The sequence below is a fragment of the Apiospora kogelbergensis genome (assembly GCF_038363985.1).
Source record: "Apiospora kogelbergensis strain CBS 113332 chromosome Unknown utg000009l_segment0_segment0, whole genome shotgun sequence".
NCBI lineage: Eukaryota > Fungi > Ascomycota > Sordariomycetes > Amphisphaeriales > Apiosporaceae > Apiospora > Apiospora kogelbergensis.
In genome coordinates this window covers 1,407,765-1,431,872 of record NW_027117426.1, presented here as the reverse complement: position 1 = coordinate 1,431,872, position 24,108 = coordinate 1,407,765, and the positions used below count along the sequence as shown (strand labels likewise).

At 51.8% G+C, this 24,108-nt stretch overlaps 7 protein-coding genes across 7 annotated transcripts; 3 read left to right on the top strand and 4 right to left on the bottom strand.

Annotated features, from left to right (window-relative positions):
* Positions 1–1,236: 1,236 nt before the first annotated feature.
* PG998_013509 (uncharacterized protein) lies at positions 1,237–5,789 on the bottom strand (the record flags this gene model as incomplete). The annotated part of the gene is made up of 2 exons (XM_066880325.1): positions 1,237–5,691; positions 5,751–5,789. The coding sequence occupies 2 exons, from the start codon at positions 5,787–5,789 to the stop codon at positions 1,237–1,239; spliced, it is 4,494 nt and encodes a 1,497-aa protein (XP_066724464.1).
* Positions 5,790–6,918: 1,129 nt separating this feature from the next.
* On the top strand, positions 6,919–9,027 carry PG998_013508 (Small ribosomal subunit biogenesis; the record flags this gene model as incomplete). The annotated part of the gene is made up of 4 exons (XM_066880324.1): positions 6,919–6,958; positions 7,035–7,414; positions 7,463–8,093; positions 8,153–9,027. The coding sequence occupies 4 exons, from the start codon at positions 6,919–6,921 to the stop codon at positions 9,025–9,027; spliced, it is 1,926 nt and encodes a 641-aa protein (XP_066724463.1).
* Positions 9,028–9,224: 197 nt separating this feature from the next.
* Positions 9,225–9,768, bottom strand: PG998_013507 (uncharacterized protein; the record flags this gene model as incomplete). The annotated part of the gene is made up of 2 exons (XM_066880323.1): positions 9,225–9,511; positions 9,576–9,768. The coding sequence occupies 2 exons, from the start codon at positions 9,766–9,768 to the stop codon at positions 9,225–9,227; spliced, it is 480 nt and encodes a 159-aa protein (XP_066724462.1).
* A 1,732-nt stretch (positions 9,769–11,500) lies between these two features.
* PG998_013506 (uncharacterized protein) lies at positions 11,501–12,886 on the bottom strand (the record flags this gene model as incomplete). The annotated part of the gene is made up of 4 exons (XM_066880322.1): positions 11,501–11,993; positions 12,108–12,601; positions 12,679–12,698; positions 12,763–12,886. The coding sequence occupies 4 exons, from the start codon at positions 12,884–12,886 to the stop codon at positions 11,501–11,503; spliced, it is 1,131 nt and encodes a 376-aa protein (XP_066724461.1).
* Positions 12,887–16,346: 3,460 nt separating this feature from the next.
* Positions 16,347–17,998, top strand: PG998_013505 (flavonoid 3'-5'-hydroxylase; the record flags this gene model as incomplete). The annotated part of the gene is made up of 3 exons (XM_066880321.1): positions 16,347–16,557; positions 16,634–17,255; positions 17,317–17,998. The coding sequence occupies 3 exons, from the start codon at positions 16,347–16,349 to the stop codon at positions 17,996–17,998; spliced, it is 1,515 nt and encodes a 504-aa protein (XP_066724460.1).
* Positions 17,999–18,388: 390 nt separating this feature from the next.
* On the bottom strand, positions 18,389–20,664 carry PG998_013504 (uncharacterized protein; the record flags this gene model as incomplete). The annotated part of the gene is made up of 3 exons (XM_066880320.1): positions 18,389–19,413; positions 19,489–19,979; positions 20,057–20,664. The coding sequence occupies 3 exons, from the start codon at positions 20,662–20,664 to the stop codon at positions 18,389–18,391; spliced, it is 2,124 nt and encodes a 707-aa protein (XP_066724459.1).
* Positions 20,665–22,588: 1,924 nt separating this feature from the next.
* Positions 22,589–23,760, top strand: PG998_013503 (restriction endonuclease type II-like protein; the record flags this gene model as incomplete). The annotated part of the gene is made up of 2 exons (XM_066880319.1): positions 22,589–23,280; positions 23,343–23,760. 2 exons carry the CDS (start codon positions 22,589–22,591, stop codon positions 23,758–23,760), a joined length of 1,110 nt encoding a protein of 369 aa, XP_066724458.1.
* Positions 23,761–24,108: the final 348 nt, after the last annotated feature.

Genomic DNA, 24,108 nt, shown 5'->3' with positions numbered 1-24,108 from the left:
GATTATATCTACACTCATGGTTGGAAGGTCTTACCAGGAAGCCCTCCTGCTGCGAGAACGAGATGATGGCAATGGCGGAAAGCATTGGCGTAACCGCAGTGTTTTGCATACATACACATCACATGTAGATAAAGTATAGGGGTCCCCCCTACGAGTCTTGGTGGTTGGCGATGATGTTAAAGGGGAACCATGCGGTCAAGCGGTGTTAATAGTCAATTTGTAACAGGGGGTTTCCACAGCTTCTAATATTACAGATATGCACCTGGATGTAACAGTCAAGCTTTTTGGCATGCCTCTCGATAAGACTGATCTTCGCGAGGTTCTTGCTACGACGTCGCTTCTGCAAGCCAAGATACAAAAACCCACTCTCCTCCGTCTCCGGATTTCTATGCTAAATGAAATAAACCACTAGTATGACTGATCCGATCTATAACATTAAATATGGATATGCCAATCAACATGAGAAGAGCAGATACATTCGTATTATCCATATAAGATTTTGTTTCATTTGACTTTGGTCTTCATAGGTGGACGATGTCGAACTTGCTCTCTTGCCAGTCTCAAACGGCAAATGCAACCTACAGCATGATCTTGACGCGACATTGCATGTGTACATAAGCTTTGTCTGTACATCCAATGCGAAAGCGAGTGAGAAAGCTGCCGGATACACATTATTAAGGAATTCTCCGTCACCATTGAGTATGAACGAAATTAGTATAGTCAAAACTTACCAGCGCAGGAGGTTGGCATCCTCAACCCAACCTGCCCCCCTAAAGTACTCAGTAAACCGTGCGAGTGAAGGAGCTCCGATCCTTCAACGAAAGAACGCGCCCCTGTCACTGGTTTCAAATAACGACACCGAAGATGTGGCAGTATCCAATCAAATCGATATACGTGAAGTTTGTACAATCTCAAATTTCTAAACCTTTGTTGCATCAACTTATGTTTTGTCTACAATCCACCAAGGAAAGATATATAGACGCTTGATAGACGCTTACTCTCAATGCATTCCCATACTTCGTAATATTAAGTCAATCCTACAGACACCTTCTGATGAATTCCAACGCAATAATGCAAGCGATGCACCAAACTCCAGCCTATAGCGCCAATGCTTGCCGCCGCCGCTAAACACAACTCAACATATACAATAAACATATCGAGTGATCTGCTTGTGTTCTTTAGACATTCTGTCGCTTTCGGAACCCGCTATATAGTGGGCGAACAACACAGACCGATTCACATCAACATATATAATGTCCTACAGCCCTTCTCCGCCGCTGCGATGTGCCAAGGACGGCAATCGACCTCCTTATCCACCATACCCCTTGCGCGCGCCAGTGTACCCAGACCTCTGTAGTACGTGAGCAGCTCTCGCATAGCTGTCTCGTAGGCGCGAGGATTGCAGCCCTCGGAATGAACAATGTTGACCTCCATGACGGCTGGCGGGTCTTCTGGCCGCGGACCGCCACGCTTGACAAGGTAGCCCGAGACGATGGCCGGGCTAAGGTCTGTCGGGGACATAGAATTACTCAGGCGATGCGCCAGGACTGCACCCCACATGTGGTCAGTCACATCAACCAGCGTGGCCTCCGCCTCGGAGTCGTCGGCGGTGCCGCTGGGTGTGGGGGCGCTGGTAGGACCGCCATCGGCGTTACGGATAGATGGTGTTGGTGGACCGTTCCCTGACTGCTCTGGAGAAACAATGGATGCTTGAGGCGTAGAGACGGGGGTTGTGTAGAAAGCAGCTGACCCACTCGTCGAGACCCGAACTGTGGGCGGGATGAGTTGAAGCGAAGGATTCGTGTCTACCGTAGCCAGAGTCAAACTAACGGAGCATCGTGTCTCGGCCTGTGCTAGATTAGACCAGATATCGATCTCCGACTGGTCCATAATACCACACTTGGCAATCATGATGCGCCAATGTACCTTCCTTGTGCAGGTGATATCTCGAGTAGTTTCCCAGATTTCGTGCGCAACATCTGCGAAGAGCGTTGCGATGGATTTGTTCCGGCGGCCCAAACAATACGAGGCTGTCATCTGTTGACACCCCCTGTTGTCGGTCCAAGCAGTCGTGATCCATCGATCATCAACACTCTGTGCATAGGCCAAGTGAAGACAGCTGTTTTCGTGTAGCAAGGACGAAGTTGGTGTCGATGTCAGCTTGAAGTCAATGATCCGTGGCAGGGGCTGCTCAAGCACGATAGCCGGCGACGGCATCGCCCCGCCAAATAGTGTACACCGATCATATACTTCAATAGCTAGTTTCATATAGTCGGTGGGACATGGCATAGGTATTGATGTCGAAGAAGCGAGAAAATCCAAGGGGATGAGCTGTAGGGCCATGTCGTTTTCCACGCGTTTTCTACCACTGACCAGAAGCTTCTTGTATCGCTCAAAGAGTTGGTGGAAAGCATAGCATGACTCGATCGCAGCTCCTGGCAAGTCTGGCGGATAGACGAGGAATATCAGGAAGTTGGTCTCTTTCACTGTGAGATGTGCCAGGACCTCGCTCAGCTTGGATAATCCCGCCGAAAGATTCGGTCCCATTAGAGATGCTGTACTTTGGAAACCGTCGCTTGTCTTTTCGGGTTGATAAGTTAGTAGACCACCTGGAATTTCTGGCGACTCATCCATGCGGCTGAACGTGCCAAGCTTGAGACTCTCGTAGACACTTTGCATCCTGTCTAGAAAGACGTCCGCGTCATCTTTGATACCAGTGAGTTCAGGAAAGACGCAAATGGCATTAATACTCTTGACACCATTGCAGGGCCCGAGACCTAGACTTTCCCAGAATGTTACCGCTGATGGTAGTATGGAGAGTTTTGATTCGTATCGACGCAGCTCCACATGTGGGGATGGTATCTGAAAGGGATTGCTCGGTTTGATCTGATCAGCTCCGGGCGGTCGAGGCTGTAGCCGCGAAGGCTGTCCTAGTAAAGGTACGTCTTGGACCTCGATGAAAGAGCGAAATTGGCACCCCGCGGCTTCATTTGCGAATGCCTCAGGCAACACGCTCCGTAAATCATCGACTAATTTGTGGGTGATTGTCATCAGATCTCGCCGCCGATCGAGTTTTGTTTGGGTGAGTGTTTCCCGTGGTGTTGCTAAGCAAAGTGTGCTGGTAGAAGCTTGGTCTGTGAGCAGCTGGGCTGCTATGATAAACTCTTGGTCAGGCAGTACCAATGGCAACTCTATGGGCTCTGGGTCTGCAAAGTACTTGGCGAGCGGAAGTTCGACATCAGACTTCGAGAAAACTGGCATATCAAATGATAGAGAAGGTGAAGCTGCTGCATTCATGGATTCAATATCATTAAAAGAGGTTGCAAGCGACTTCTCGTCATCCTCTATCCGCCGTTTCCGAATAGAGACGGATTTAACAGGTGATGGAGGCTCGTCACTTTCACAGCTCGAGTCGTCTTGATCAGAAACCAAGCTGCCTTCGTCAGCATCCGAAAATGCGTCGTCAGGCTTAGCAGGACTCGGCTGTTGCGAGAGGCCGATCTGACCGTTTACCAACCGGGCAAGCAGGTCACCGACGTTGTTTGGGAGTCCTTTTGGCTTCCGGCGCCCTTTGACATGGCGTTGGAGGTAATTCGTCGTAGGTGGCGCGTTGATAGACAGGGGACGAGTTTCCGCTGATCGTGTGAAGGTAAAGTCAAATCGACCATTGTCCTGGTATTTGCTATCGACCACTGACAGGTCTGGCCCAAAGTCCACTTTCTGAAAGATGCTGCTCGATTGGGGCTGGTAGATCTGAGAATTATGATGGACCGCTTTAGAATTGGCCATCGATGCCCTAATTCGTTTGAAAACCGTATCTGGGTTGAACGGGCTTGCTTGCCGCTTTGCTCTCTGAGGCTCCTGCTTATTCAGTTCCACTTCTGCCGAACGTTTCGACTCTTGTACCAACGAGCTCCTGGCATGTTTGAGTTCAGGTTTGGCGAAAACAGCAGGACGAGGCGCTGAAGGGGTAGGTACCGCAGCTGGTACCGCTTTGACTTCAGGGGGTGCTGGTGCACCAAAACCAGCCATCATGTCGAGGGTGGGCACACTGGTCGACATACCCGGCATGTCAAGTGATATGTCCATGTCACCCGGTTGCTCGTCAAAGAAATTGAAATCGGCATCAGTAATGTCATTTTCACCGCCAAACATGTCGGGACCCAAATCACCAAATAAGTTTTCCGAGTCGAAGGAACCTCCATGGCGCTCTCGTTTCGACGCGGGCTGATCCCAAACCTCGGTGAACGTATCTGGCGGGGCACTCATGATCGCGTCGACGTCAGCTATAACGGCAGCACTGTTATTGTTCGCGGGGCTGGACACCGTTCCATCCATGGAAGGCGTTGCCCCCACTGGAGCATGCACCCCATCTGGTGGCGTCGGATACATTGCGCCAGGAGGAACCCCTGGCTGTCCTGAACGATGGAGGGCTAGGGGTGATGTTCCATTCGGTTGTTGCATCTGACCTTCAGAAGAGGCTGCATCGCGAGCAACCGCAGCATCTCTCTCCTTAGCCTTCTTAGCCAACGTCTCATCACGCTCACCAGCACCCAAGAACCAGGATTTTGCAAGGGACAAGGGATCGTAAGATCCGTCTGTGGCATTCTGCGCCGATTCCTCCGATGGTTTCTCCAAGCTGAGTTTCTGAAAAGCTTTGCAAAAACAAAGGCTGGAAGGCCATGACATGTTTGTGCTCGTGTTGAATAGGGGAGTATTCTTGCCGTCAAACTTGGCCTCGACGGGTTTCCGACGAACCCGTTGCAGGCTGAGCCATTTTTGTGTGCCGCTGATTGGTGAAGGTAAATTTCGGGCTTCTAATAGCTTTACGCAAATATTGCGCCATGGCCGCATGCGCTCGTCTCTATCAGGGCGAAGTCGTATAACTTGAAGATCGGGCGACTGCCCCATACCGGTTTCGGCAGCCGAAGTGCTATCGTTCTCTCCCACTAGATAACATGTTGCGAACACGCCGAGAGGTGCTGCCAAGACTGTGCGCCCAACTGACGGCAGCAAGGAAGAGTCCGAGAAAACACAGAGACCCTCTGCCAGACAGACATTGACCGTAGATACCAAGGCGCCGGTAGTGGTTAGATACGCTCGTAACGAAGCGAGGTGGGGAACGCCACCATTACTATCGTTTCGCACATGTGGTGGAAGCAATAATGTCCTTGAATCGAGCGGTGTCGCGCCAGTTTTCCCACAGAGACCGGCAGAAAGAGCAGAAATGACTGCAGAAATGAAGTGTTCATAGACATCCTTGGTAGAGGTTGAACTGGACGGCTTGCTTTCATTCGCGGTGGTCTCAATGCCCAACCCGTTGGGAGGAGGGTTCCTCGCCATTGAGTCCAAAGCCCCCGAAACACTTGACGAAGAACTGTTGGGTGTTTGAGCTGAGTTGGGACCTGATAGACGGTTTCTGGCGAGGCCAGCGGGCTCGAATGTATTCTCGTCGGCAAGGGATAGAGTATAGCCACAGCTATCTAACGTTTTCGGGAGACCGGGGTTGTCATGTTGGGCATCCTTCCAAACCAAGCGAAAGCACCACAGGCCGTGCCTGGCAGTATCCAGATGGGACAGGAAGCCATCGTTTCTCAAGCTGCCTTCGAGTTCGAGGGCGCCAGTACCGAAGACGGAGGGGGGCGGGGCAACGAGCTCGTAGAATGCGTAAGCGACGGAAGAGATGTCGTTCTGGACTCCAAGTTAGTAAGGAAAAGCAGCCACTGTAGCGATTTATAGTCAAGACTCACGATCAATAAAGCATTAGTCTCATATTCCGCAGTATCCATATCGTCATTGCAGAGGCCGCTGGTTCTGCGTCTTCGTGACAGTGTATCAACCAGCCAGGTGTCGTTCCTACCCCAAATTATTCAATGTCGAAAATCTGAAGTTGTATATGCGGGAAACGGATGATGTGTTCGAGACGGCCGACTCCATCGCACCCGCGCCGGCCGGAAAATGGAATTTGACGGTATGCGCCTACGATAGGGACTTGAGGGACTCAGTCGCGATATTTAGCAGATTGTCGGTTTTGCGGACGCGACGACAAGGTTAGACCGGAAGTCAAGGGGTTGGGCTAGTCGGGGCGCCAAAGAGACTGCCAGATGACTCGATTATGGCCTGGTTTCGTTGGATTTGATGCTTCTCGTCCCGCATCTGACAGGATGGTTTTGCGTCAAAGGTTGTCGCATCGAGCTGGAGGCGTTGTTGTTTCCTAGTTGCATACTACGTAGAAATACGGCGCAATGTGTACTGGCTCCTCTCCCCGGTTTCGAGCTAAAAGGTGCAGCTGGTGCACTGGACTGGAGTCTTGAACAGGGACCTCCAGCCAAGCCGCCTGGAACGACAAGGACAACCTGTGGCTTCGGGCGGTGGCTGCAGCCAATCAGTACACGATAATCTCAATAGGCGGATCGGGGCTAGCTAGGACCGCGGACGATACCCACCAAAGCACCCATGCTACTTAGTCACCCCTAGACTCCAGTGTACTGTCCCAGTGCTTTACTGCATGCCTAGGCGGCGCGCGGTAGGCCTAGCACCTAGGGTGCTCTGAAAGTTAAAAGGCGTTTTTGCCGCACTAGACCGCTAAAATTTCAATTCCATCGCGACAAGACTTTGAAGAGCCTCTAGCAACGGCCAGACCCCACCAAGCACATTCACACTGGGCAGTGTCTCTTTTCCTCTTCGGCTCTTCCTCAAAAAAGATCTGTCAGTGAAGCAGGGAATTTATTTCATCGCCTTTGTTGGAGCTCCTAGCTTTCCTCCCGAGCGAAGCTGTCGTCGTTGACGAATTGACACAGCCGACTTCCCGATCCCGGAAACCTTCGTTGGTTATTCATTCAACTTTTTGTCGCTCTTGTACGAAGCCGAGTCGATCGCTAGGCATGATATTGTAGACACGAATCCACCACAGACAATATGAAGAGCGACATCACAGGGGACGTGGCTGTCTATACAGGTCAGTTGGGATCGAGCGGCGTCTTGCCGAGGAACTGTGGTTGTTGTATCGTAGCTGACATGACTGCCCATTGTAGTTGCCGGCGCAGAAACTGCCCGCCCACTGCCAGAATGGCTCGCCCGCAGGAGAAAGCGATCTCTGAAACAGGATGCCGAGTACATGAACCGAGTCGAGCTTCTGCAGGATTTTGGCTTTGAAGAGGCCAGCCAGTGTATCCGTGCCAGCGAGGACGGAGACTGGGTTGTGAGCACTGGAACTTATAAGCCTCAAATGCATGTTCACTATACGCCGCATCTATCTTTAGCCTTCTCCCGGCATACGACCGCTCTGAACACTACTTTCCTACTCCTGTCGTCCGACTATACGAAATCTTTGCATCTTCAGTCCGACCGATCGCTCGAGTTCCACACCAAAGGGCAAAGACACTATACAACCCGATTGCCCCGTTACGGAAGAGTGAGTTAGAGAACCCATCTTTATGCGACTGTATCTGACGTTATATAGGATTTGGTATACGATCGATTCTCTGCAGAAGCTCTTGTGCCTTCCGTGGGCCTCGATGCTGATGGTAATGGAGAAGTGTTCCGGATGAACCTTGACCTCGGCCAATTCTTGAACAGCTACAAAATTGACGTCGGCCGGGATGAGGGCGTGGAGACTGGATTGCAAGGAAGTATCTACGCTCCGAGTGTCAACTGCGGCGCCATAGCCGAAAACACACATGGCTTGACTGCATTCGGTACTTCAGCCGGGACGGTTGCCTTTTTCGATCCTAGAACCAAAAAAGCCATTCCGGTCTCGGGTCCCAAACTCGAGGGCGAGGTTACGGCACTTGACTTCAGCAACTCGGGACTTTCCCTTGCTGTTGGCAGTTCGAACGGCATAGTAAAGCTGTTCGATATGCGTTCGCCTCGTGCTCTACTCCAGAAGGACCAGGGTATGGGCTATCCTATCAAGCAACTCATGCATTTGACTACGGCATCTCAAGAAAAGAAAATCATGTCTGCCGATAAGCGCACTATCAAGCTTTGGGATGAATCTGATGGAACTCCATGGGCTTCGATGGAGCCTGTGGTTGATATCAACCACGTTGCTTGGATCAAGGACACCGGCATGCTGATGACGGCAAACGAGGGTAAGCTCACAGTCCAAAGTCTTTTTCCGGATAATGCATTGACTAACACGTACTTGTAGGGCCGGATCAACACGCATTCCTAATTCCGCAATTAGGCCCTTCGCCACGATGGTGCTCCTTCTTGGATAATATGGTAGAAGAAATGGCCGAGGAGGTCAAGACCACGACCTACGACAACTACAAATTCTTGACCCTACCGGATCTGAAATCACTCAGCTTGGATCATCTCATCGGCAAGACCAATCTGCTACGTCCTTACATGCACGGTTACTTTGTGGCCAGCAAACTATACGACCAGGCTAAGCTTATCGCCAACCCGTACGCATGGGAGGAAGAACGAGCGAAGCGCGTCAAGGAGAAGGTTGAGAAGGAACGCGCCACCAGAATCCGCGGAACCAAGAAGGTCAAGGTCAACCAGAAACTGGCAGACAAGCTTCTCAAGCGACAAGAACGACGGGCCAAGGTGGATACCAAGGCTGGCATGCTTGGTGATGACCGTTTCGGCAAGCTGTTCGAGGACGAGGAGTTCATGGTTGATGAAATGAGCAGAGAGTTCAAGTCTCTCAACCCGAGTACGAAGGTCGATGCTTCTGGTTCAGCAGCACCGAAACAAAAGGAGCGCGGCTCCGACGATGATAGCAGCGGCAGCGAGATATCCTCGGACGAAGATGAGGGTGTTCGGATGACAGTATCATCCTCGAACCAGAGTGGTCGGCAGTCGAAGGATGTCGCGCTGGGCTCGCGAGTTCAGAAAACAGGCCGTATCACCAAGAACAAAGGTGATGTGGTCGGTGAGAAATCTGTGTCATTCGTCCCCGAGTCGAAGAGGAGGAAGCAAGATCAAGACCAAGATATGGAAGATGCGGCCCCTCAGCAAAAGCGATCCAATGCCGACAGGAGGAGTGCCAGCACAAACACGTTTAGAAAGTTGTGATACCCTAATAAATTCAAACGCCATTAAACACCCATCAAACAGAACTGGTATAACGGTACATGATATTCATTATAACCCCAAACCCGCAGCCAAAGTGCACGATCCTGCGACCATACTCGGATTACCTAGCTAAAGCAGCCTTTCCTGCCACACACAGATTCCTCCACACCAACCCCGACCGCCAAAAGTCTTGAGACCTACTTCATGGGCCATTGGTTTTTGGTACTCCGTCCTTCTGGGCTCTGTCGGGTCACTGGTCTGGCATATCCTTTCTCGAGGTCCTCAGGTTTCAGACGAGGGGTGGGAGGGACATCGTCAAGTCGCACACGGCCACGGGAAGTACGACCAGACTCCTTCACCGACTTTGGGAATTCGGACCGTCGAGGCGTCAGTGCTGTGACCACCTTCTTCGCAGAGCGGCGCAGGGTTTCCCGGATCTTCCATTCTCGCTTCTTTGCCACATAAAAGAGGATAGCCATGGAGACTGAGTAGGGCTCCCGTCAGCATGGTGTTTGTTGTGCGTATATACCCGGAACGAAAATACTTACTGCCTAGTATCGCTACCACACACACGACGACAATGATGGCTACCATGCCTCCATGTGATATCTCGACGGCCCCTGGGCTGCTCCCCGAAGCACCTTCGGCAGTGCCGCTGCTGACACTGGTGCTGCTGGGGCCATCGTAAATGACGGATGGATCCCCCGTCGCCAAAGGAAAGGGAGCCGTTGTGGTCGCCATCGATGACGGTGAGTGACCTGCACTGCGATATGCGCAAAAGCGAAGTGAGATCCGGGTCTGCTGGGGGTAGTGGCACAGCACGGGGGTATCTAATCAATCAACGCAGTTGACGGAGGGTTCGAGACAAGACAGAAGGAGAGTAGAAGTAAAGAAGGAATATGCATCAAGATCTGATTTCCCGGGATAAGCAAATGTATATAGCTAGATCTTGGCCAACGGCTAATAACCATTTCTCGCCCATCCACTTCCTGGTTGCGCAACCGCCCATGAGGAGCCGCTCTCCAGAATTTTCACCCCAATGACATGCCTTGGCACTATCTCGGCCCATGCATAAGTCAGCAGCAAGAGTTCTGCCATTGGACACGCCGTTTAGTGCTAGGCTGGGGACTGTGACCTTGGTTTTTTCCTTTCTGTAGAAGTAGGAATAGGCCTCTTTCATCACACCCAGAGGGAAAAAGAGAGGGGAACGTCGTCTATAATTGGCAATGTGCAGTGCGTATGTGTCTGTCCCTGAAACCTTGACGGCTTGTTAAGTCGACTTCTATACCGGTGCCGCCGTCTGTGATTGGTGCTGGCCGCTCTGCGAAGCGCTGAACCCTTGGATTGCTGATTGCCGAGAACGCTAGGCCCGGCCAATCAGCGGCTTAGAGGCCGGGGTCGGCACTTTTAGCTAAACTTGCAGCGGGTGGGGTGTCACACTTGTCGCCGCCTATCCCATCATCTTTCGCTCGCAGAGTAGCAGCAACCATTCTGCAACATCGACGTCGCTTGACTGAACTCGAGTCTGGGCCTGCAATGATGCAGATGTTTTACTCCATACGTACGTGACCCTGGATCTGGGGTAGACATTGGTAGGCCACCGGTCGCGCTGGCCGGTCTTGTTACAGAATGGAAGCGTTTTGGGGTTGGGTTGGGTCTGGCAATTCGCTATGTAGATGTATTTTTGGCGGTTGCCCAGACTGCCGGCACCTCTCAATTCCGTCTCATAGCATATCAACCAGCATAAGCGCAAGCCATGGCAAACATGTAAGCTGCATTTCTGTCACAAGCTACATATATGAGGGTACTATTTCTAGACTGCCATGTCGCCCCCAGTCCGGCTTACCGCCGCTATTTACGTGCTTACACGCATACATCAAGAGGGACGCCCTTCGCCGATTCTTCCGATCAAACGTACATCTTGTACATATATAGCCGGCCTCGGCGTCAGTTTTGTCGAATGGGCATACACTCCTTCGCCTAAGTGGCATACTATCAATCAACACTACCACCAATGGCGTACGAACAGCATGGCGCCGATCTGCGGCACTGTCAAGCTGGTCACAAGATCATACTGGCTTGATAAAACCCTTTCCTTTGATCTCGTTAACTTGATCAGGTTACGAGGTGGGAGAAACAAACCGTTTCTGCCCGCGTAAGTTTACTTATGCTAAAGTCGATCATGGTGTTTCCATTGATATTTCACTACGTTAGCCTTTCGTTGCCTCAAGATACGAGAGAGGAAATGTCACCGGGAGATCACAGTCGCTGCACCCGGTTATGCGCAGCTCTGACAGCACAGCAACCGATTGACATGGCTGAGGTCCTTTGGTTGTCCTCCATTGACACGTAGAAAAAGTAAAAGTATAGTTAAGAACCTGAACATCGTACAGGTTCATGAATTATTAAGTATTCCCAATCCATCAGTACGCCACCGCATGCATCATCCCACGGTGAGATTCATCAGCCCGACTCAGCGACGCTCGTCGAAGCGCGTCTCAATCTGCGTCCGCACATTGATATGGCTTTTATCCGGGTCGCACAAGATCTCCTCGGAGCTGTTATCGGCGCCCAGCCCATGTTCAATCTTCGTGTTCATCCCGAAGGGGTAGTTGTCCCCTTTCTTGCCGTTGCTGCCCACCGACGGCTGGGTGCCCCGCTCGACACTGTGCAGCTCGACACCGCGGCCTCCCTTGCTCCGGCCGCCACCGAACGCGCCGCTGCTGCTGCCGTAGCCGTTGCTCTTCTGGCCGTTGCCCGTCCCGCGGCCGTAGTAGGAGCTGCCGAGCAGGCGGGGCATGTAGCGCGAGGCGATGGGCTTGAAGGACGGGATCGACGCGGCCAGGATCCCCACGTTGATCTCGATGACGGACCAGTACATGGCCGGCGAGATGACCCACGTCGCGTCGGCGTCGACGAGCATCCGCGGAACGAAGGTGATGCGAACGATAGACGAGATGCAGGCACTGTTTGGATTATAAGAGAGCCATTGGTCAGTACTCATACACATAAATCGTTTCCCTGTGTGAAAAAGGGGTTCGAGGGGGACAAGGTGAGAATGCAATTAGAAAAGTACTCACAATAAACCCAAGCACAGGATGACGGCCAGGCCGATCTTCTGCCGCCGCGGTACCTGCAGTCTGATGACGAGTCGGATGGGCAGGGTGTAGGTCAGCAGATCGGTGAAGATGTTGACGGCGGCGTTGGCCAAGTAAAAAGCGTTGACGTTGATGCACTTCTTTTCGGTGGCAGGGATTGTGATGTCGTACGCGGCGCTGACGGGGTTGCACTGGAAGATGGCCGCGAGCACGTTGCCGCCCGCCTGGCAGCACACGACACCGATCATGATGATGGCCAGCCGCGTGAGCGTGCGATCGCCCAGGCGCGCGTACAGCGCCAACACCGAGATCTTAATGAAGCCCAGGCACGCGTTGTAGAAGATGGACGAGAGCCAGACGATCTGGGCATAGGTGATCATATTTTGTGTGCCCCTTGCCAGGACGGCCTCCATGTGGTCGCCCAGGCCGTGCTGGACGGCCATGACTGTCACGACCGAAAAGGCCCACGATAGCAGCTTGATTCCAAAGACGTTAGTTTCTGTCATACGGGTAGTTGTCGATTCGGTGTTCTGAAAAATCTCCAATTACTCACTGCAGCAATGACTATGAGCCCTGTTCCCGGTTGTTAGCACCCGACACTTTTTAAATCGAAGGGTCATTACTGGGTTTCACTTACCATCATCGGCTCCGACTTTCTTGACCAAGAAGATGCGTGCCCATGACCTCAGAATCATCGCAACCGCCGTGATGGCGGCAAAGATGATGGCCAAAGCAGTGACGGTTGGGCCCTGGGACTCCATTGTCGCAGCGGGTTTGAAGGGGGGCGTCCTTACTCCGGGGTGATTGTCAACAACCAAGGTGAGAGAAAGACAGGTCGTGGAAGAGGCAGGACTATAACGATGGCACTCGAGCCGGAACAAGTCCTATGCATGTATGTCAAATGCCGACTGGAGTCTTTTCACTAAAGAGAACCACGACAGCTGAGGGAAGGGGAACGAACATCAAGCCGAGATGGCGCTACACTCCCCCGCTTATATCTTTTACCCTGTTGACCCTTTCTCTTCAACCGTTTTCTGTCTGTACTTTCTTTTGTTGATCTCCCTCGGCCGACAGCCGACAGTTACCAATTGTGTGTTTTAATGAATCAGGGGTTTGTGTCAACCGATCGAACGGAGCGAGCATTGATGGCGATCGACTTGGATAGCACCATGCTCAGACTCTACATGGCCATGAGTGCAACGTATAATATGCAGAGCTAAGGATCCTGGGGCGATGGGGGTACATATGTATGCAAACGAGGATGTTCTCCGTAGCCTCCCCCCTCAGGAGCCGGACCGGTGACCGGGTACAGCAAGCCACACAAAATACATACGAGACTACCGGTATCTGTACCCCGTAGACACCGAAGGTCCTCCCTAGAATCTCGCCTGTTTCCAGTAGCGTGTCTCGACTGACTTTGTCAAGGGCCAAGAGGCAAGGGCAGTAGCCAAGGCCCTGCCGAACGCCTAAACTGTGGCACAGCACAAGATTCTGTATTGGTTTGGAACCGATGCGTTTTGATCTTCCCTTGCCGTTACCGTAGAGTAACCCAGGTAATTTGGTAGCGGAGTTTTGCTGAAGTTTATTATAGAGATCGGTATTGCGCATACATGTATACAGTGACGGATGCGCTATGGGGAGTTGGGAGTAACCCGGCACGTCAAGACCAAGTGCCTATGCAATTTCTGGCAATATGGCCAGCTCCATCGTGAGCCACTTGTAAGGCGACAATGCCCCAGTTACAGAGCTTGCGGTTCTGGTCGCGGAACTCTATCTGTTGCTGCTACTATATGTATCAGCTAGTCAGACTTACTGTTTCCATGACTCAATGTCTACCCCCATTAGTATAATAATTGCCCGAGACGGTTCGGTTCCGAGTGGGGGGCACGCTTCTAGGCTGCCCAATCCTAGCTCTTGTTGAGTATAGAGCGGCATGAGGCAACAGGCCCTTTCCCAGAGCAGCTTACGAATATGGATATGTGGTGAGGCCGATCCGTTGCAAGGCGCTGTTAGGGAAAGGCCGGCCTGCGAAACAAAAGCGACATCCGTATGCGCCGAGACGCTCCTTGATCCGAGTTTGGCACTTTTGGCTGCTGGTTCCACGATTCTGGTTTGTCTGGTTGTCAATGTAGCAATGCCAACCAGGGCAATGCACGATAGTGGGACGGACAGACAGAGACCAGCAGTCAGACAGCGTCTCGAGCGTGTGGTGTTTGGGGCGATTACGTCCCCGTTCTCTGGGTTGGCCGCTCTACCCGACGTCATTAGTATGCAGTCTTTCAGGGGAATTCACATGCAGAGGACGCGCCAAGCGCATAGGAGCTAGCTTCTAAGCGAAATACTGAACATCATCATGTCCCCGCAGGTCAGCATAGAAACAGAGCACGGAGCTTCTGGACGGAAGGCTGGCGGCTGGCTAGCTTACGGCAGAAGGGATCCCCATGCAGTTGCTCTCATGTGCCATGTTCCCAGGTCTCTCCTCATACCATGTAAACTTTACAGGGTCGTCGCAGCTGAGGAGATGGCCCGTCTTCTGGGCCCGGCTCACTTGAAGGACAAAAGTGGACTCGAAGTTGCTGCTTCGAGGATTGCGAAGAAACCCCATCCAGCCATCTGCAAACCTCAAAGTGCAGCTTTCGTTCCATCTAGGCAACTGATGACTAGCGTATAGTCGAAACGCCCTATTTTGTATGTAGAACTTGGGCACGAGCCGGACGGACCCTGGTACAGAAATCAAGGATGTTCGGCTGGCGGCGAGCGAGTTAGCTTCTACCGAGATTACATACATACATATACATCTGCCAATCTGCCTGCCTAACTGCCTGGCTACCATTGCCTGTCTTCAAGCCTTCTGTCAATGGAGCACTAACCAGCAATATATATTTGTGCCTTGTATTATTCCGTTCTCAAGACTTCCTTGGAGGGGGAAATGGCTGCATGGCAAGGTGCATTCGGTTAGCGTTCGCGATATCCGGAAGCCCCTGCAGACCGTTACTCTTCTTCCGTTGCAGCTGCCATTGCACCCTTACCTAATTACTGCACCCCCAATTGGGCAAGATGCCACATGCTGCATGACAGTAGCTTTTAGCCAAGGAAAGGGCGTTCGAGAATTTTGACAGCCGCAGCACGGATTTAACGACGCAGATCATCAGGCAACTCGCCGACCCATTCACAAACGTGCTCGTAATATAAAAAAAGAGGCAAAGAGCTTTGGGCTTCTTAGCCCCAGTTTGCTCCAGTCTGGCAGGGCTCACAGGGCTGGGCAAGAAGGCTCGGGAGCGATAGCTGCCTACTGCCTAGGGCTGTTTGCCTCTTTAGTACTGATAAGCTAATAGGATGGCGGGCGTTTTAGGGGCAAAATCTATCCCTGGCATCCACTCGTTACATCCAGGCTTGCCAGGTTGGCTAGCAGACTTACTAAACTATGGAATTCTCCGACTCTAGCACATCTCGGGTTGGCTTGTGCCTCTTTCACGTTTGAGGATAAAACGCTCGAGAATATAGACGGTTGACAGTCGAGAGGTCTTCGCATGTGTGCCTACCCAGTTTGGTTGGATCTCGGTTTGGTCCTACGCCGCTTCGTCTATCGTGAACCACACCATCTGCCATGCTCACGAACCTTTGCCATACCCAACGCTCTGCACTCGGCGCCCGGTAAATTGCTTGGCGACAACTATGGGACCAATGCATTGGTGCCCGGGGGACAAGGGGCTTTGGCAGCCGGTGGATCTCCTCTCCTCGCCCGCCGATCCTTCATCCTGAACTGGAAGTCATACCGAACCTATCGTGCCACCCTGAACCTCCCAGGCGTCCTTCGCTTGCATTTTGCTACATCGCAATTTGCGGGGTTGTATCTGCCATTGGTCTCGAATCATGAAGAGGAGCCCAAAGCAGACAAGAGCCAAATCTACTAGCCATTGTGGTCTCTCAACTATGTGTCAGGTTGAAGCACGCGGGCGAATTGCTATGGCGCAGTGGGGTTGATCGGCTCGAGTCGGTTGCATAGAGATGATGGCATTGATCAAGCTATTATGCGGCGCAGAATTGCAGTGTTGATCCTGATAATTATCACATGTTGTTCGATTTGTACTTGGTCCGTTAGTTCTCGACTTGGGGCAACTGGGGGACAGGCACTTCATCTTATAGTCTCTGCGCCCCGGGGTACGTTAGATCGCGAGAATTCCTCGTAAGCATTTTTGTATTAGATATTATTGGCTCAAGATGGCGCTGCTGAGCTTTGTCAACTTCGTCCTGCTGGGCGTGGTTTATGTACTATCCAAGGTCGTCTACCAGATCGTGTACAACCACTTCTTTCACCCTCTGGCCAAATTCCCCGGCCCCTTCTGGGCAGGCGTCACTCGCCTCTGGCTCACCTACCACAATGTGAAGGCGGACGAGTGCCAGGTCGTTCAAGCTTTACACAAGAAACATGGTATGCATATCCCACGACCTTTCCTGCCTGCGGGATTTCAAAGCAAATATACTGATATCTCACCCAATCCCAATAGGCCCGGTCGTGCGGATAACGCCCTCTTTGCTCATTGTGGCAGATTCCACCAAGCTGCCTGAGATTTATACTCGCAATGCCAACAAATCAAAGCATTATATCACCGGCAGCTTTGGCGAGACCGAGTCCATGTTTAACATGCAGGACCATAAGACTCATTCTTATTTCCGCAAAATCGCTGCCGGCCCCTACAGCTTCAGTAACATCAAGCGTATGGAGCCGCTCGTCGACGCCAATATCGCAAAGTGGATCAGCAAACTCGATTCTCTGTTCGCCCAGACGGGCAAGCAGTGCGATTTTGCCAACTGGGCTGTCTACATGGCCTACGACGTAATCAGTGAAGTCGGTTTCGGTGCGCCGTTTGGCTTCATCGATCAAGAGACCGATGTTGGCGGCTTGATCCAGGGTTTCCATGATGGTTTAATACCGTTCGGTATCATGGCCCGTTTGTACCCCTTCACGAACTGGGTCAAAAGCACTTTCTTGGGTAAATACCTGGTCGCCAGCCCCGAGCAAGACAGCGGCATTGGCACTCTGATGAGGTTCCGCGACAAGCTGATCGCCAAGCGGTACGCTGATATTGAGAACGGAAAGACGGATGGACGAATTGATCTGCTGCAAACGTAGGTGCCTCATTTTCATTAGAAGCATTCGTCATGAATATCAGCTAACAATGATACATAGTTTCATCGAGGCACGTGATGACATGGGAGAGCCTTTGGATCTCGAGTACATCAGAGCCGAAATTCTGCTTGTGCTTATGGCTGGTGCAGACACCACAGGGACCGCTTTCCAGGCGCTGATGCGCGAGATCATGTCAAACCCTACTGTTTACGACAAGCTCATGGCAGAGATCGACGCCGCCACGATCGCGGGAAAGCTGTCAACCATGCCGAAGTACGAGGAGGTACAGGAAGCCTGCCCCTACTACATCGCCGTGGTAAAGGAGTCGATGCGGCTTAACCCGTCGGCGCCCAACATCTTCCCACGGCTAGCGCCCGCCGGCGGCATGGAGCTGTACGGCCAGTTCGTGCCCGAGGGCATGGAGCTGACGTGTAACCCCTGGATCGTGCATCGCGACCCGCGCATCTACGGCGACGACGCCGAGGTCTTCCGCCCGGAGCGCTGGCTCGAGGACGCCGAGCGCACTAAGGAGTACAACAAGTACAACTTCGCCTTCGGCTACGGCTCCCGCATATGCCTCGGCCGCGAGATCGCCAACATGGAGCTGTTCAAGGCACCCCTGCAATTCTTCCGCACATTTAAACCCACCGTCGTGAACAAGGGCGAGTACATCTACAAGGGCGGCATCACGTACTACGAGAACCTGGATATCAAGCTTGAGAAGCGGGCGGCCTTGGCTTAAATGGGGTTCATGTGAGCCTGTTCAGCCAGAATGTTATTATTATCAACTTGGTGGAGCGTAGCGGCATAGTTCCTTCTGTAAGCGCTAGAAGCGTCAGGCTCGCTGGGTTATGTGGCGTCGGTATAGTTGGAAGAGCACCGTTGAAACCCTTCAAATCTGGTCATAGATGGCGTTCAAAAGTAAAAGCAGCACGCAAGATGCCAATGTACCAATATACGAAACAAAAAGTCAGTAGAATGAGCGAATCACACCATACCTGTGAATTCTGGCTCATCTGCCGAACCCCACGAGGCTCATTGCATTGCCTTCAGAATGCCTTGTTCGACGCATCTTTATCATCGAAGTGTTTTCCTACTTCTTAACCGCTAAAGCTCTACATTAGCTAGCCCTTTATTCAGACGGGCTATCGTCTTGTGCTTTAAGTTCCAACCCTTTTTCATCATCCTCAAAATTCAAAATCATCCCCTTGGCCCTCTCTCGCATGCGGCCCCGCAGTGACGCCTCTCTCAGCTTCTCCCGCGCACCAGTGTCCAAAGAGTGCGTCAGCGTCGCCAGAACGTCCGTCTTCCACGCTGGCAGCCGTAAGCGTCGGGTCTCCCACATGGTTAAGAAGACGAAGCTGCAGCCCAGCAGCACGACGAGCACAGGCAGCGTCACGCACGGCCAGCGCACGCGGATGTGAAGCACCCACTCCTGCTGGTTGCCCGCGATCGTCAGGTTGGAGTTGCTCCGAATCCAATTTGACATGGTCGCTGCCGCGCGAGCGAACGTCTCGGTAAGGTTGGCGCTCTTGTACAGTTTGTGCGCGATGATCGTTCCGGAATCCGATTTACCATAATGCATAGGATTATAGGAGGTGGTTTGCCCCAGCCCAAAGAATTCTAATTCCTTCAAGGATGCTGGTTCTTGGAAGAACCCGTAGACGAATGGCAGAGTGGTTTCGGTTGTGTTCTGGCTGATGTTGAAGAGCAGAGTAGCATCATCAGGCAGTTTGTGTCTATCTGCCTCTTCCTTCGGGATTTGCAGTTGAAGGTCGTCCAGATAGAAAATTGCTTCGCGAATTGTTAGGGAGTGGTTTATGAATTTGCTATAGTTGCCCCAAAATGCACTGTTGGGGCCAGGTTTGGAGGAATAGGAACCGGGCACGCGATTCGACCAGGACGCAACGATGTCTTCGTGGAATATGCCGGCGCGGACTTCAGATCTATAGGCATTAGTGCAGAAATAAACTGCACACTCCGTAGCCACGACCAGTGTTTCGTTCCAGCGTTTCTCATGGTTCGCATAAGCTGGTTCTGCCCTGAGAATACTAACCGCCGCAATCATCGTGTCGAGCTCAGTGAATGTCAATGTATCCCATCGGTTTGCAAGTAGCTTCGCAGACATATAGGCCTCTCGATCAGTTTCATTACCACCTATAGACGTTATAGTGTGTTGTATAGCTATGTTGGTTATTTCCAGTTGTGGTAAAGAGTGTGTGATGTAGTAACCTGTCTCCTGTAACAAGCTATCGTTAAGTGTGCCAGCGTCAGTGCCATTGTGTCCATAGACCTTAAGCTGGTCAGAGATGTCGTTGCAGGAGCTACACACAGAGAGGGATGTGTGGATAGGCCAGGTGCAATTGCCGCTAACGCAAGTGAACGACACTGCGTCTCGAGGGTCGTTTGTATAGAACCCACGGTATATGGCAGATGCTAATCCGCCACTTGCCTCTCTCCGGAACTTACCCATCACGCTACTAACTGTGATGTTTTCACCCGTCATACCATAAACAGTACCATTTGGGATCAGCCATCCATAACTGCTGCCTTCTGCAAGTAACGTGTATGATCCGATGTCTAAACGGTTGCTGGTGCCGATCAAAGGGGCAGTTTGAGGCTGTGTCGTTTCTAGTAGGCCTTCGTAATATATAACTGCTTGCATGAACGGCTCGAAGCCTAGTATAAGTAGTGTTGTATATGCCCCGATTGTGGCCCAGTGACTATGAGATAATAATCAGAAACCACGGTCGACCTAAATATTCCATCTGAAACGAGCGGGGCGTGGGCGTTCACCTACCAAGCTCGTAGACGATAGAGAAGCCAAAAGCTTCCCATAGGCCCTCTGCTTGCATCTTCGAAACTTTCGAACACGACTGGGGTGTCCGGCCGCTTGCGGAGCCAGTTCCATTTCCACTGTCCGAGGCAGGAACCGATAGCAAAGGCGAGCGTAGCGCGGGCGACAGTTGCCAGGATAGAGATGAGGGTGTTAAAGGAGACGAAGAAGTTGTAGTCCGTCAAAGGTCGACCATCGGCGTAGAATAGGAGCACCGTAGACGTTACCACGGCTAAAAGACATACAACCATGATGGAAATTTCCATCCACCATGAGTGATTGTCGGTCGAACTTGGAGTTTTCTCGGATATGCTAGATTCATCACTAACTCGAGCATACTGCGGACTGCTGCTCTGGTTGCTACCAGATTCATTGAGTGAAGATGGTACAGGTTTGCGCTTGATTCTATGTTGTGGTAAGGTTGAGTCGGAATGGTATGCACCTTCTTCGTCAAGGGAGTCTCCTTCAAGAACTGAGAGCGACGGAGGTCGAGTAGTCTGGCCTCCCTGATAATCTTGCAGGTAGAGCAGCTCGGCGCGACTCTCCCCCTCCAATAGCAGCTGAGAGGGCATTTTGCAAGTTCTTAGAGATTTGTTGATTCGGTGCAATACTCGATTGTATAATGTGCGAAGTTTAAGCAGCAACTAGCGTCTAGGAGGTGGTGACGGTGAAGAAGAAGGCTATGTAATAGTCATTGGTGCCCTTCGGCTAGGAGTTTGTTTTTATCAGTGTTATGCTGTCCATAGGAGTCGGAATATAGCGTGAGTGTGTGGAAATACCAGACCGCAGAGAGGAAACATGCACCCATTACGGTGACTGCAGGATGGGAGCTGAAAGTACAAGAATAAAAGACAGTGCTGGCAGCGCATTTAGTGTCGACTGCATTAGACTGCAGGCATCCCGTTCCACAGATGACTCGGAGGCTGAGTTCTCGTAAGGCTTACGAGATGGTTGGTGATACCCATCCCGAGACAGATTCTGGGCTCTACACTATGTCGTACCTTCACACGCCACTCCTTGTGGTCCCCCAAATGCCGCGGATTTTGGCAGCATGGCTTGACGAGATATCGGTTCTATGTCTTTTGATCAGCGACTTGCTTACAATCCAGGGGGCTCGAAGACCGCCGTAGTTATGAATGTGACTTTTGAGCTTCGTATTCTTAATTGTCTCAAAATACAAGGCCATAGAAGCGCCCAGCACCTTGCCTTATCGACCAACTAAACAGCCACGTCAAGATCTACCCAGCCCCAAAGAACAGCCCCATGCAGTGTGTCAATCATGACCGAATATCCCTCAAAGTTGGCAGGTATGTCAGGATACTACAAGCCACGTGCTATGCAGAAGTCGGAGTCCCAAGGCTTCCTACCAAATCCAGTTGATCCCCTATTTTTAGCATTGCGAAGCCGCCATCGACAGCCCAGCTGCAACCCCTCTGGCTCTGGAACAGGGTTTCAAATGCACCGCCAAAGACTAGTTATCCCGGCGGTTGGCTGCTCTTCTGCTCGATAGCCTTGGTGATGATGGCCTGGGTGGTGCGGATAAAGCGCTAGTCGAAATACTCAGCGCGCTTGATCACAACACAAGGCGCATCCTACGGCTACAGGTTTCCCTGAGATAGAGTCTTTGGTGCTATTCTCACAATCGCCGATTGCTCTTCGGCAGTGGCAGTATATCTTTCACCGCATCTGTGTACTCAGTAAGCTGCCTAACCAGCGTGGTGATTCGGTGCAACAGCATAAGGAAAGCTATAGTGCGTATAGAGACGCACTCGGAAAGTCTCATCGGCTTGCCCTTCTTTCATAAGCCCGTACAAATAAGGATCTGACCCGAGACGTCGCGCTTCGTGGTTAAGAGACCCGCTACATCTTCATCGCTAACCACCACAAGACGCTTATGCGGCCCTCCTCCTACATACACATCCGGGCATCGCCCAGTCACGAGCATAATACTCTTGAGATACTATTAAAAGCAGGCGGCGATCTCGCGACGGGTTTAAGAAGCTAGTTCGCAACCGCGACCGTTGTCGACAATGGATTCAGGGGTAACCTGTGTCAACCAATACCCAAATTGTTAAATAGTATGAAGATATGAAGATATTGTATATATACGTGCCCATTGCATGATATTGTAGAGCAATGATAATCGAGGAATATTAGCACCGCGATATGGCTTTGTGTGCAGAGAGAAGTCAAGAGTGAAAAACAGCAAAGGGATTGCTTGAGATATGAATTACCCCTATTCAACTTATTGCCCCAGCCTTGATTGGGGAACGGGCTAGAACGAGGGCGCCCTGATGGGCACACGATTAAGTACGCCTTCAGCTTGCGACATGCTTATAAACTGCCTGTGCGCTTGAAGTACAGAAGCGGGGCAAATCAATCGGACCCCACAATGACATAGCACATCTATCTTAAAGTTCCGAACCTCAGATTCGCGTCACCCAACAACAATCAACCGGTGCGACCGACTGCATCAGCAGTCAACCGTCAGATGCCATGGACGACGACGACTATGGCGCCGATGCAGATCTTCTGGATGCTCTTGCATCGTCTTCATCCAAGACGGTTCCATCCGCTCCTGCCAGACCGAATCCGCCGATAGCGCGCGTACAGCAACCAACGCCGCAACGACTAGATAAAGCACCGCCACCCTCCCATTCCTCGGCCGCCGCTGGCCCCAAGATTGTCCAGCCCACGCCCAAGGCACTTCCACAGCGCGGATCCGGTTCCAATATCCTCGTATCCCCTAGGCAGAAAGGCAACCCGGTGCTGGCATCCTTGAAAACGGTGGCATGGGAGTACAGCGACATCCCGGCCGACTATGGCCTAGGTTTGACGACATGCGCTTTGTTCTTGAGTTTGAAGTACCATCGACTACACCCGGAATACATATACAAGAGAATACGGGATCTGCAAGGCAGGTACAATCTGAGAATACTCCTGACCATGGTCGACATTCCCAACCACGAGGATTCGTTGCGCGAACTTTCCAAGACGTCCTTGGTCAATAATGTGACCGTTATCCTCTGTTGGTCCGCCGCCGAAGCCGCCCGCTACCTCGAACTCTACAAGTCGTACGAGCACGCCAGCTTTACGGCGATCAAGGGCCAGCAAGCTACAACCTACACAGAGAAGTTGGTTGAGTTTGTTACAGTGCCTAGAGGCATCAACAAGGCAGATGCCATATCGTTAGTGAGCGCCTTTGGGACCGTTCGCAACGCAGTTAATGCAGACCCTGAACAGGTTGCAGTCATTGCGGGCTGGGGGAGAAGAAAGTTAAGAAGTGGTGCAGCGTCGTCGAGGAGCCTTTCAGAGTCAAGAAGGCCGCTAGAAGAGGCCTTCTACCAAGCGAAAGCAGTAATGCTATTGAATCGGCCGTGCCTTTGAGTACGGTGCCACTCAGAGATATGCCTGCTGCACTCGCTGCAAGTGCGTCACGTGGCAGCCAAACGCCCGGTCAACAACAGACAGAGAAGTCGCAGAACCAACCGTCGCGACCCAATACTTGGAATCCCGAGGACGCAGATGATGAAGAGGCCATGCTAGCAGCAGCTATCGAAGAATCTAAGAAGACTGCGGCTCTTGATAAACCATCCAGTCGCGAAAAAGACGACACATTGAGTGATGGGATTGCCGCTGCACTGGCCAAATTGCGACAAAATGAGTAGAACGCAATCCTGTGTCCGGTTGTGCAAGATCTCATCTCGAAGAACTGAGAATCATATCAGGCTTAGTATTGCCACTGGTGCTGCACAAGTATCCATAAGTCTGTATATTGAAGCGGATGGCAGGTAACACCTTGCGGCATGGCTTGCTTGGTTCTGTGTTGCATTCTCCAGCAATATGTGATGGGCATGACAATATCTCGATGAAGCTGATTGATATATGCTATCTCTATTTTGGAAGGTCGATTAAATTGATCACATAGCCAAGTCATAGCACAGCAACAGTCGGGACCATTGGGTCACTGTGTTGGTAGCTCACCTGACAAGTCAGAAACCAAAAGACCCGATGAA